The sequence below is a fragment of the Vitis riparia genome, chromosome 13 (genome assembly GCF_004353265.1).
Source record: "Vitis riparia cultivar Riparia Gloire de Montpellier isolate 1030 chromosome 13, EGFV_Vit.rip_1.0, whole genome shotgun sequence".
Taxonomy (NCBI): domain Eukaryota; kingdom Viridiplantae; phylum Streptophyta; class Magnoliopsida; order Vitales; family Vitaceae; genus Vitis; species Vitis riparia.
In genome coordinates, this window is record NC_048443.1 from 25,362,431 (window position 1) to 25,375,339 (window position 12,909).

A 12,909-nucleotide genomic window follows, 5' to 3' on the forward strand; every position below is an offset into this window, starting at 1 on the left:
AAAATCTATTTTTAGAAATAAAATAGAAAGTATATTTAAAACTATTCAACTTAATAAATTCTAAAAACATACCAAATTCAAATTTAAAATAGTCCTAACATAATTAGCAAAGCCCGAATATAGATAGGCCAACAAAATCAAAGCACATAAATTCAACCAAAACCAAGTTGATCAAAACAATAATCAGCAAGCCAAGAAGAAGAAGAAGAAGAAGAAGAAGAAGAAGAAGAAGAAGAAGAAGAAGAAGAAGAAGAAGAAGAAGAAGAAGAAGAAGAAGAAGAAGAAGAAGAAGAAATTTTTATGTTCTTAAAAATAATTTTTTAATATTTTAAAATTTTGTAAGTGTCCAAATTTGTTTATTTCTTTAAATTTTAACATTTTATTTTAATATTCTTGGTAAATCTACATAAGGTAATTCTTGATATTAGGGATTCTTGATAATTCTTGATCCCTAGTTATCAAAGGTAATTCTTGATTCTTAAGGTAAATATGATAAACATTTAAGAACTTTAAATTCAAACTGAAATTTCATATTCTTTGATATATTAGGTAATTCAATAGAATAAAATATTAAAAGTTATGATATAGATTAACTCTTAAGGTGTGAAACTTAGGTTAATCTTATTAGACCATGTATTTTAATTACTCTAAGACTAGTTTCACCTAAAGGTCTATACTCGATGTTAGATTGTGGATCCCCAATCTTGATTAATTAAATTAAAAATCAATAATTATTCTACAATTTAAATATGTTTATTGAAGAAATCTTTGTTCATATTTTATTCTAATTTATTTGAATTAGGCATTTTTTTACCTTTAACAAATAATTAATCATTTTGATTTAAAAACAAATAAACATATAAATATTGATCCCCGAGGATGACAACTTGGAATACTACAAAACCATGCTTATTCTATATTCGATTTTTCTTGGCTAGAGTGATCATGTTTTTAGTTTTTAGTGTTTTATTTACAATAGAGATTAGCAAGCAATCACCTAATTACTAAGTGTAGAAGTCAAGATTGTTTAGGATCCCTACCAAAATCATATGAGATAGTGGTAATTATACTTTCAGTTGGAAAGACAACAATGATGGTGAATGAGGTGTTAATTGTTCTTTTAGAAACTAAAAATATTAAATAGCCAAGTAGTTCATCTCATATACAAACTCTTGTGATGAATTTTAAACCACATTGTAGTATGAGTAAATTGCTAGAAAAGTACTATGATAAGAGAGATGATTGTTCCCAATCACACTTATGGAGGGATATGAGGTGTTATTGTTATTTCCACATTAAAATTAAGTGGGTGGACCACTAACCTAGTATTTAGCCAATTAAAAGAATACCCAATATCTTTAAACTGTCATAAAGATATTTACCCTTGATGGAGTGGGTAAATTATAATAATTATAATATTATTATTTAGAATAAAAACAGTTATTCGAATAACACGTTTATAACGGTTTTTGAACGTGTATTCTTGGCCTTCTTCTCTTATCAATAAGATATATATACAGAAACCCCTTCATGTGCGGTGTGTGCTCTCTTCCATAAATTTCAGAAAACAATTCTGTGTATTAAGGTTTGATAAGGAGAAGAAGAGATCAAGGATTTAAGATCTATAAACTGAAGGGAAATCTCTCATGGTTGCGTGTTCTTCAAACGGTATGTAATATATTTTTTAATTAATGTTTTTATTATTTTATTATCAGAGATGAGTTTGAATTCAATGATCTGGACTATTGTGTGTTAATTTCCGTATTAAATCTCAACAATTGGTATCAGAGCAAGGTTGAATTTAAGTATTCAGAATCATTATGTTATAAAGATTAAATTTTAAGATTTATCTTTGATTAATTCGTCTCACTAAAATGAATAAAAAAAAATTAATTAAACAAAGTAAAGACCAGTCTCAACGCATAGAAGGAAGATTTTTATTTTTCCTTGCAACGCTGACTGGATCAATGCCGGTGAGGGGCGCTGGTTTGGCGTCAGTCCGGTGGCCGTTTTTAGGTACCATTGTTGGCCATTTTCAGGCGCCATTGCTGGCCGTTTTCAGGCACCATTGCTGGCCATTTTCAGGCGCCATTTCAAGCGCCATTGCTGGTCGTTTGGTTTGTCAGCCCCTTAGCCACTTGATTCAGACCTGGAGAATTAGGCCTTATGGGTAGACCTTGCACCCTTGAGAGCCTAGGCGGAAAGCAAGGAAAGCCTGGAGGTTTGGTGGTTCAAACCCCAGGAGCTAAGTGTGAGGATCGCGGACAAGTTAAGCGCGCACTCCAGATAGGTGTTACTGAAGGATCCAGACATGTCTGCCCGGGGAAATTGAAGCGTCCCCCTCTCCCATCCGGCGACAAGGGTGCCGGATTCCCGTCCAAGTGGAATGAGGGATTCCCGTCCAGGTGGAATGAGATGATTATTAAAGATACTATTTCCTTGATTTTTTTTTAACTCAAATAAAAGAATTAATTTCATCTTGTGAAATTTTATCCAAATGACAATTTATAAATGTAAGGTTAACTAATTTAGATAGTTGCCAGAGTAACCTAAATTAGTGAGTCTTGTATTTATTGAATTGCATAAAAGAATAAAGGGAGACTTTTAAAATTCTTAATAATTCTCTTTATAATTAGGAGAATGAGACTAACCCAAAGGAGAGTCAATTTCTGCTAATTATTAATTAATGTTTTTATTTTGTGTTGCTTAGAAAGGTAAAATGGATACCCAAAGTAACATATAAATGACACAAAATAGTAAAGTGTTTTAAGCTCCCTCCAAGTGAACACTGGATATGTTAAAATTTACCCAAAGGAGAATTTTAATGATATCAATAGTTCATTGCTATTTATTTTATACTTGAGGCCTTATTGTGAGCATTGTTCTATTTTGTACAGTTTCCACTTCATTACACTCTCTTGCATCTGGAATGACTGTTTTTGATGGGTCGAACTTTTCTGAATGGTATGAAAGGGTTCAATTCTCACTGGGCGTATTGGATCTTGACCTAGCTTTAATAACGGATAAACCTCCTGAAGCTACGGATGACAATACTCCGGAGCAAGTGGAACAATCAAAAGCCTGGGCAAGATCCAACAGACTCAGTCTGATGGTTTATGAGAATGACTATTGCCAATAATATCAAGACCTCTCTCCCTCAAACCGAGTTTGCCTCGGAATTTCTGAAATCTGTTGAGAAGCGCTTCAAACGCACTGATAAGTCCCTTGCAGGCACATTGATGGCTGAATTGACCACCATGAAATATGATGATCAGAAAGGTATTCGGCAACATATTTTAAACATGACTGAAAAGGCTGCAAAGCTTAAGGCACTAGGCATGGGTATGGATGAGTCCTTCTTGGTACAGTTTGTCCTTAACTCACTTCCATCACAGTTTGCTCCATTCAAAATCCACTATAATACTAACAGTGATTAGTGGAACTTGAATGAGCTCACCAATAAATGTATACAAGAGGAAGTGAGATTAAGACAAGAAGGACATAATCTTGCTCTTGCTATAACTCATGGAGTCACGAAGAAGAAAGGAAAATTCAAAAAAGGAAAGAACTTTCCACCTAAGAAAAGCGGACCTGGGGAAGGTAGCCAGAGTCATGATGGAAAATTCACGGTAAGTTGCTACTTTTGTGGCAAGAAAGGACATGTGAAGAAGGACTGTATCAAGCGCAAGGCTTGGTTCGAAAAGAGAGGTATAAATCTTTCTTTTGTATGTTATGAATCCAATCTTGCTGAAGTTCTTTCAAATACTTGGTGGATTGATTCTGGAGCCACAACTCATGTGACTAATTTAATGCAGGGATTCCTTACAACCAGGAAACCAAAGGAAAGTGAAAAGTTCCTCTATATAGGAAACCGTCTCAAGGTTGAAGTGGTAGCTGTTAGTACCTATCGCTTACTATTAGAGACGGGTCATCAGATGGATCTTTTAAACACTTTTTATGTACCTTCTATCTATAGGAATTTAGTTTCCTTGTCTAAATTAGATGCTACTGGATATTCTATTTTATTCAGTTCTGGACAATTAAGTTTGATGTTAAATTCTGTTACAGTTGGTTCTGGTATTTTATGTGATGGTTTATATAAAATTTCCTTGAATCATGAATTTGCACAAGCTTTGATAACCCTGCATTCAAATGTTGGTTCAAAACGTGGCTTAATTAATGAAAATTCTTCAATCTTGTGGCACAGAAGACTATGGCACATCTCTAGGGAAAGAATTGAGAGATTAGTGAAGGAAGGAATTTTACAAAATCTTGACTTCACTGATTTTCATGTATGCGTGGATTGCATAAAGGGAAAGCAAACTAAACATACAAAGAAAGGTGCCACAAGAATTAATGAGCTCTTTGAGATAACTCATACAGATATTTGTGGACCACTCTCTGTTCCATGTTTTACAGGAGAGAAATATTTTATCACCTTTGTAGATGATCTATCTCGTTATGGTTATGTTTATCTAATGCATGAAAAGTCTCCGGCCATTGACATCTTTGAGATGTTCATAATAGAGGTCGAGAGACAATTAGATAAAAAGATTAAAATTGTGAGATCATATCGAGGCGGTGAATATTATGGCAGATATGATGAATCAGGACAAAATCCTGGTCCTTTTGCCAAATTCCTTGAAAAGTGTGGCATTCGTGCTCAGTACACAATGCCTAGTACGCCACAGTAGAATGGTGTTGTTGAAAGGCGTAATCGCACATTAATGGAAATGGTTAGGAGTATGATGAGTTACTCTTCTGTACCTATTTCATTGTGGGGTGAAGCCTTAAAAACCATAATGTATATCTTGAACAGAGTTCCTAGTAAGGCAGTTCCAAAAACTCCTTTCGAGTTATGGACTGGTAGGAAACCAAGCTTGAGACATATACATATATGGGGTTGTCCAGCGGAGGCAAGAATCTATAACCCACATGAGAAAAGGCTTGATTCAAGAACGATATTTGGATATTTCATTGGCTATCCGGATAAATCGAAAGGGTATAGATTTTATTGTCCTAACCACAGTGTGAGAATAGTTGAAATCGGTAATGTCAGATTCTTAAAGAATGGCCAAATCAGTGGGAGTAATGAACCAAGAAAGGTAGATATTGAGAAGATAAGAGTGGATATCCCACCACTTTTTTTTTCCTCAAGAAATTATTGTCCCTCAACCTGTTCAACAAGTTGAGGAAAATGAGCAACATAATAGAGATGGTTCATTACCACCAGAAAATATTGCCATTGAAAATGCTGTAGAGCCACCACAACCGGCACCTTTGAGGAGATCTCAAAGAGAAAGGAGACCTGCCATTACAGATGATTATGTGGTGTATCTACAGGAATCTGATTTTGATATTGGGATAAGGAAGGATCCGGTTTCGTTTTCACAAGCCATTGAAAGTGATGATTCTAGTAAATGGATGGAAGCTATGAATGAAGAGTTGAAATCTATGGCCCATAACGATGTCTGGGATCTCATCGAATTGCCTAATAGTTGAAAACTCGTCGGCTGTAAATGGGTCTTTAAGACAAAACGCGACGCTAAAGGCAATATCGAACGATTTAAGGCCAGACTTGTGGCCAAAGGTTTCACTCAAAAGAAAGGTATCGATTACAAATATACCTTCTCTTCGGTTTCCAAGAAAGATTCGCTTAGAATCATCATGGCACTTGTAGCTCATTTTGATTTAGAGTTACATCAAATGGATGTGAAAACTGCATTCTTAAATAGGAATTTGGATGAAGATATCTACATGGAACAACCTGAAGGGTTCGCAAAGAAAGGAAATGAACACCTAGTTTGCAAATTAAAGAAATCCATTTATGGTCTTAAACAAGCTTCCAGACAATGGTATATTAAGTTCAATAATACCATTACATTTTTTGGATTTAAAGAGAACATTGTTGATCAGTGTATATATCTGAAAGTTAGTGGGAGCAAGTTTATATTTCTGATACTGTATGTGGATGATATTTTGCTTGCTAGCAGTGATCTTGGTTTATTACGTGAAACCAAGGAATATCTCTCTAAAAACTTTCATATGGTTGATATGGGTGAGGCAAACTATGTTATTGGCATTGAGATCTTTAGGGATCGATCTCGAGGAGTGCTAGGTTTATCTCAGAAATGATATATTGATCGGGTTTTAAAGATATTTAATATGCATGCATGTTCATTGGGTATTGCACCTATATTGAAAGGTGACAAATTAAGTAAAATGCAGTGCCCAAGGAATAACATGGAAAGGGAACAAATGAAGAAAATTTCTTATGCATCAGCTATGGGGAGTTTGATGTACGCTCAAACATGTACAAGACCGGATATCAGCTTTGCTATAGGTATGTTAGGAAGATACCAAAGTGATCCAGGATTCGAACACTGGAAAGCTGCAAAGAAGGTGATGAGGTACTTACAAGGGACAAAGGATTATATGCTCACATATAAAAGATCAGAACAATTAGAGGTTGCCGATTACTCGAATTCTGATTATGGTGGTTGTCTCGATAGCTTAAAGTCAACTTCAGGATTTGTCTTTATGCTAGCAAATGGGGCAATCTCGTGGAAGAGTGAAAAGCAATCAATTACTGCTTCATCCACGATGGAGGCCGAGTTTGTTGCTTGTTTTGAAGCTTCAAGTCATGCTTTATGGTTGTGGAATTTTATCTCAGGGCTTGGTGTTGTCGACTCTATTGCTAAACCTTTGAGAATATATTGTGATAACACCGCAACTGTTTTCTTCTCTAAGAATGGCAAATTTTCTAGTGGATCGAAACACATGGATTTAAAGTATTTAGTTGTTAAAGAAAGAGTTCAGAAACAACAAGTGTCAATTGAAAATATTAGGACCACACTTATGGTTGCTGATCCATTAACTAAAGGATTACCTCTAAAGGCATATTTGGAACATGTTATGAGGATGGGCCTTTTGAGTAATCCATAATATGTATGATAATGAATGGTGGTTATGTAATTGACAATTTGCGCATTAAAATTGTTTCTGTTTATTCTTGTTTTCAATTATGGGTGCACGTTTTATTGTTTGATAAACAAGAATTGTCCTAACAAGACAAATTACAGGGGCTATTTGGCATTAAGGACTGGGTTAGTAAGGGTTATTGATGTGTGGTGCATAGAAGGAAACATGACATTATGGTCATGTGACCGCCATGACTCGCATTTATGATCTAAACTATTCAGTATTATGGTATATGATTTTGAACGTATTGGCTAAGTTTATTGAAATCGTGATCACGTGTCAAATTTATTTTCCAGTATATATTTTATATATAAACTATATATATTATAGTTTTCATAATCGGTTTAGTGGGCCAAGTGGGAGAATGTTATTTCCACATTAAAATTAAGTGGGTGGACCACTAACCTAGTATTTAGCCAATTAAAAGAATACCCAATATCTTTAAACTGTTATAAAGATATTTACCCTTGATGGAGTGGGTAAATTATAATAATTATAATATTATTATTTAGAATAAAAATAGTTATTCGAATAACACGTTTAGAACGGTTTTTGAACGTGTATTCTTGGTCCTTTTCTCCTATCAATAAGATATATATACAGAAACCCCTTCATGTGCGGTGTGTGCTCTCTTCCATCAATTTCAGAAAACAATTCTGTGTATTAAGGTTTGATAAGGAGAAGAAGAGATCAAGGATTTAAGATCTATAAACTGAAGGGAAATCTCTCATGGCTGCGTGTTCGTCAAACGGTATGTAATCTATTTTTGAATTAATGTTTTTATTATTTTATTATCAGAGATGAGTTTGAATTCAATGATCTGGATTATTGTGTGTTAATTTCCGTATTAAATCTCAACAGTTATTACTACTATGAAAAGAGACATATTAAAGATATTGTGAGGAATTGACAAATTATCTAAAAGCAATGAAAATTTTTGAATCTCAAGAGACTTTAAATTCTATTAATATTAATGATGAAGAGTTTGATAAGAAAAGAGGTGTTCTTTACGTTATAGTTAATAAAAAATTTGTCAACTTTTAGATTTTGGACTCTGAATGTTTCTCATGGTTTAATTTATATATATTCTCTTTTGTAATCCATTTATAAAATTACTTAATTTGTTGAATGGATAGCATTAACAAGTATAGGAATTTAGTGATGACTGATTATAATGTATTTAGATAGCTTTAGCCCCCTAAACAACCAAAGTATCTGATTCAGTTGACTAATTCACATGAGGATGGACATCACCATGTTTCAATTGAGAAATTGCTTTGCAAGTCCAGAATGTGTATGATATAGCTGTTGGTAATCTTATTGAGAAGGAAATGAATTTAAGACCATTGTTATAAAATTATCTTTATTGCTCATTTTATTTCCTTGATCCATAATTATTTTCTTATTTTTGTTTGGACTTATATTAGTGGTTTTGATGGTTTTGGTTTGCCGAAAATTGTTTTGATCAACTTGGTTTTGGTTGAATTTATGTTCTTTAATTTTGTTGGGCCTATCTATATTAATTAGGTTAGGACTACTTTAAAGTTGAATTTGGTAAGGTTTTAGAATTTATTAAGTTAATAGTTTTAAATATACTTTCTATTTTATTTCTAAAAATAGATTTTTTTTTTCTTTTTTCTTTTTTAAATATGAATTCTTCTACAAATTTTTTTAAACAGGTTAAAATTTAAAGAAATAAAAAAATTTGGACACTACAAAATTTTAAAATATTAAAAAAAATATTTTTAAGTACATAAAATAAATTTCTTTTTTTTTCTATATCATACTTAATCACATTCATTGTATTTTCTCTATATTTGTTATGTAAAAGCAAGGGAATAATAAACAAGAAACAAAAATAAATAAAAAGCAATCACGAGAGAACATAAATGTTAATGTGGTGAGGCATTCTACCCATTCACTGTAGTCAAAGAGTGATTCCTAAATTTCATAAAGGACTCACTATTTTAATCAAATTTCACTTTATATTTTGTCCTGATTTCATACAAATATTTTTTTTACAAAGATAAACTTATTTTTTAATTTCCTTTTTAATAATAATAAAATTCCTTATAAAACATTAGCTAAATAAGAAAATATCAAAAACTTCCAACAAATAATAATTGTATTTGCGAAAACATTGTTTAGAGGGGCCTTGTAGTTCTTCTATAAATTAAAGGCCATTCATTTGCATAAAAATGCAAGCAATTGGTACGACCCCTGCCCATAGCTAGGGGATATGGCACCTCCACTTTCATGGCTTCTCTTTATCACTCTTACTTGCAGTACTCTGCTTATCAGCTGCACAGCTTCCGAAGAAGATCGAGAGGCAGATGATCCCTTCCTCTCATTGGCCTTGTTGCCATGTCTTTTTATATTTTATTCTTTCATTGTGTTCATTGAAGAAACTATTATAAATATAGAAAACGTCTTCAAAAGTTTGATGCGTGAAGAAGACTTGGGCTTGAGATCTGATAGGTACTTTTGCCAATTTGTGGTTGCAGGTCTATATCGTGTACATGGGGGATCTTCCGAAGGGTGGTGCTCTCTCCTTATCATCTTTCCACACTAACATGCTACAACAAGTCGTCGGCAGGTAATCATCATTTTTTTCTTTTGAAATCAAGAGCACTTTCTATGAAGCACTTCCCAGTTTTGACCTTCAAATGACACCCTGAGAAGACAGATCTTCCTAACTTCTCCAATTGGTTGCATTCCACAGTAGTAGTGCATCCAAATATTTACTCCACAGCTACAAGAAGAGCTTCAATGGATTTGTTGCGGAATTAACCAAGGAGGAGATGAAGAGACTGTCTGGTGGGTGAATTATATATAAATTATCAAGAGATTATTATCACTGTCCTAAATTTGTTTGTCTTTCTGATTGTATCTACTGCTTATAATCAGCCATGAAGGGGGTAGTGTCTGTGTTCCCAAATGAAAAGAAGCAACTCCTAACAACAAGGTCATGGGACTTCATGGGCTTCCCCCAAAAGGCTACAAGAAATACTACTGAAAGCGATATTGTTGTTGGAGTGCTCGATAGTGGGATCTGGCCTGAGTCTGCAAGTTTCAACGATAAAGGATTTGGTCCACCACCAAGCAAATGGAAGGGCACTTGTGATATCTCAGCCAATTTCACTTGCAACAAGTAATATTTGTTTTCTTTCTTTGCCACCATCCACTATATATATAGATAGAGATCCCTAATTCTGCTTAGTTGAAACGGAATCCTATGCAGTAAAATCATTGGAGCTAGATACTACCGAAGTAGTGGAAGTATACCAGAAGGAGAGTTTGAATCAGCAAGAGATGCTAATGGCCATGGCACACACACTGCATCCACAGCCGCTGGAGGCATAGTTGATGATGCAAGCTTGCTAGGCGTTGCCTCAGGAACAGCTAGAGGAGGGGTTCCCTCTGCCCGCATTGCAGTGTACAAGATATGTTGGTCTGATGGTTGCTTCAGTGCAGATATCCTTGCAGCATTTGATGATGCAATTGCTGATGGAGTTGATATTATCTCTCTCTCTGTTGGAGGATCCTCTCCCAATGATTACTTCCGAGACCCAGTTGCTATTGGAGCGTTCCATTCTATGAAGAATGGGATTCTTACATCTAATTCTGCTGGTAATTCAGGTCCTGATCTTGCATCTATTACAAATTTCTCGCCTTGGTCTCTCTCTGTCGCTGCAAGTACCATTGACAGAAAGTTTTTGACCAAGTTGGTGTTGGGTGACAACCAGGTTTATGAGGTGACCAAGCTTTCCTTCTACGACATTTATACATTAAGTTCTGTAAAATCATATCTTGAGATTGGACATTACCCTTTATTGTGCTTTCCCAGATAATATTCAACCTATTTTTCGAATGTAGGATTCAATCTCTCTTAATACTTTCAAGATGAAGGATATGCTCCCTATCATTTATGCTGGAGATGCACCAAATAAGGCAGGAGGTTTCACTGGGTCTGAATCCAGGTAAAAAAAAAAAATGTGAAATCTGTATTAGTCTTCACCACAGATCCATTTAATCTAAATTAAAAAATTCAGTATTGTTTGGTATTTGAAGACTGAAAATGCCCAAAAATTTATCATGAAATGCAGGTACTGCTATGAGGACTCCTTGGACAATTCTCTGGTAACTGGAAAAATAGTATTATGTGACGAGACTAGTCAAGGACAGGCGGTACTGGCTGCCGGAGCAGCCGGTACCATAATTCCAGATGATGGCAACGAGGGGAGAACTTTTTCTTTCCCTGTACCTACATCCTGCTTGGACACAAGTAATATTAGCAAAATTCAGCAGTACATGAACTCAGCTAGGTATTTTTCATGTTTTTCAATTTGATAATCGATTCTGGCGAACCAGTGGATGATGTTAAATATATTTTAATTTTCATGCAATCCTTTCTGGTATAAACAGCAATCCTACTGCAAAAATAGAGAGGTCCATCGCCGTGAAAGAAGAATCGGCCCCGATTGTAGCTTCATTTTCATCTAGGGGGCCCAACCCCATTACAAGTGACATTCTCAGTGTAATTCAGCAAACTAATTTCGTTAACTTTTGCTGTGACCACCCAGTTTCTTCATTGTTGCAACGTCTTGTTTTTATGCAGCCCGACATAACTGCACCGGGAGTTCAAATTCTAGCAGCATGGGCAGAAGCTTCACCTTTGACTGATGTACCAGGGGATGAAAGAGTAGCTAAATACAACATAATTTCAGGCACGTCCATGTCTTGCCCGCATGCTTCTGGGGCTGCCGCCTACGTCAAATCATTTCATCCAACATGGTCTCCTGCTGCTATCAAGTCTGCTTTAATGACAACTGGTAATGCTTTAATCCATAATCTGAGGACATTTTTGAAGCTAAGGTCTGAGATCTAAGAGGAAGAGAAAAAAATGAGAAATCTGTTTCTACTGCCATTGCTTTAAGAATATACTTCATGCTATAACCAAATCTGTAACTAATCTTCATGATTACATTGTTGTTTGCAGCTACTCCCATGAATGTTAAAACTAACACCGATCTGGAGTTCGCATACGGGGCGGGTCATCTAAATCCTGTAAAGGCTGCAAATCCTGGTTTAGTGTATGATGCTGGAGCGGCAGATTACGTTAAATTTTTGTGTGGGCAAGGATATAGCACTGAGAACTTGAGGCTCATCACTGGAGATAACAGCACTTGCACAAAAGCCACAAACGGGACTGTTTGGGATTTGAACTATCCTTCTTTTGCTCTATCTATTAGTGCTGGAGAAACCGTTACGCGCACTTTCACCAGGACGGTCACGAATGTTGGATCGCCAGTCTCCACTTACAAGGTAAAAGTGACTGCCCCTCCAGGACTCACGGTCAAAGTTGAGCCACCTGTCCTTACATTCAAGTCCGTCGGCCAGAGGCAGACCTTCACTGTCACAGCTACTGCAGCAGGCAATGAAAGTATTCTATCAGGGTCTTTGGTGTGGGATGATGGGGTTTTTCAAGTAAGAAGCCCCATTGCTGCTTTTGCTCCTGCATTTAAGTAAAATTTCCTGTCCTCATTGATTATTATTATTTTTATTTCTGCTAATAAATAGGGGCTTGTATCCTAGAATTGTAATGAGATACAATCGTAGAGGACATATTATCCTATATTCGCATCTACTAGGCTTCTAGGACTCAGAGGAATAGGTTTACGGCTAGCAAAAGAGATAAATAAAAGAATATAAAATAAGGGGTATTTGATTAAATAACTAACTTTGAAAAATGAGAGAAAGAGAAAGAGAAACTTGTAGGTTTTTATATCACTTAACCCTAAAGCCTATCTATAAACCCCTCAATTTTATCTAATAAAAAAGTTTATCTAACACTTGAGACAAAACATCGTCAGATTTTTGTAAAATAAAGATTTTTATTACTAAATCATCCTTATCCTAAAATTTCTC

General features: G+C 35.1%; 1 protein-coding gene across 1 annotated transcript; it reads left to right on the plus strand.

The window, feature by feature from the left end:
• Nucleotides 1-6,285: 6,285 nt before the first annotated feature.
• On the plus strand, nt 6,286-12,510 carry LOC117928461 (cucumisin-like). Its single transcript, XM_034848339.1, has 10 exons — nt 6,286-6,735; nt 9,486-9,577; nt 9,707-9,798; nt 9,889-10,132; nt 10,223-10,736; nt 10,858-10,961; nt 11,088-11,306; nt 11,407-11,518; nt 11,600-11,813; nt 11,981-12,510. The coding sequence occupies exons 1-10, from the start codon at nt 6,286-6,288 to the stop codon at nt 12,508-12,510; spliced, it is 2,571 nt and encodes an 856-aa protein (XP_034704230.1).
• Nucleotides 12,511-12,909: the final 399 nt, after the last annotated feature.

Excerpts from the sequence above, each read along its gene's own strand:
- LOC117928461 (XM_034848339.1), top strand. The coding sequence starts at position 6,286 with ATGGGGAGTTTGATGTACGCTCAAACATGTACAAGACCGGATATCAGC. Across the intron at positions 9,799-9,888 it reads GGAGATGAAGAGACTGTCTG|CCATGAAGGGGGTAGTGTCT; the intron begins GTGGGTGAATTA and ends GCTTATAATCAG. Across the intron at positions 11,519-11,599 it reads TTACAAGTGACATTCTCAGT|CCCGACATAACTGCACCGGG; the intron begins GTAATTCAGCAA and ends GTTTTTATGCAG.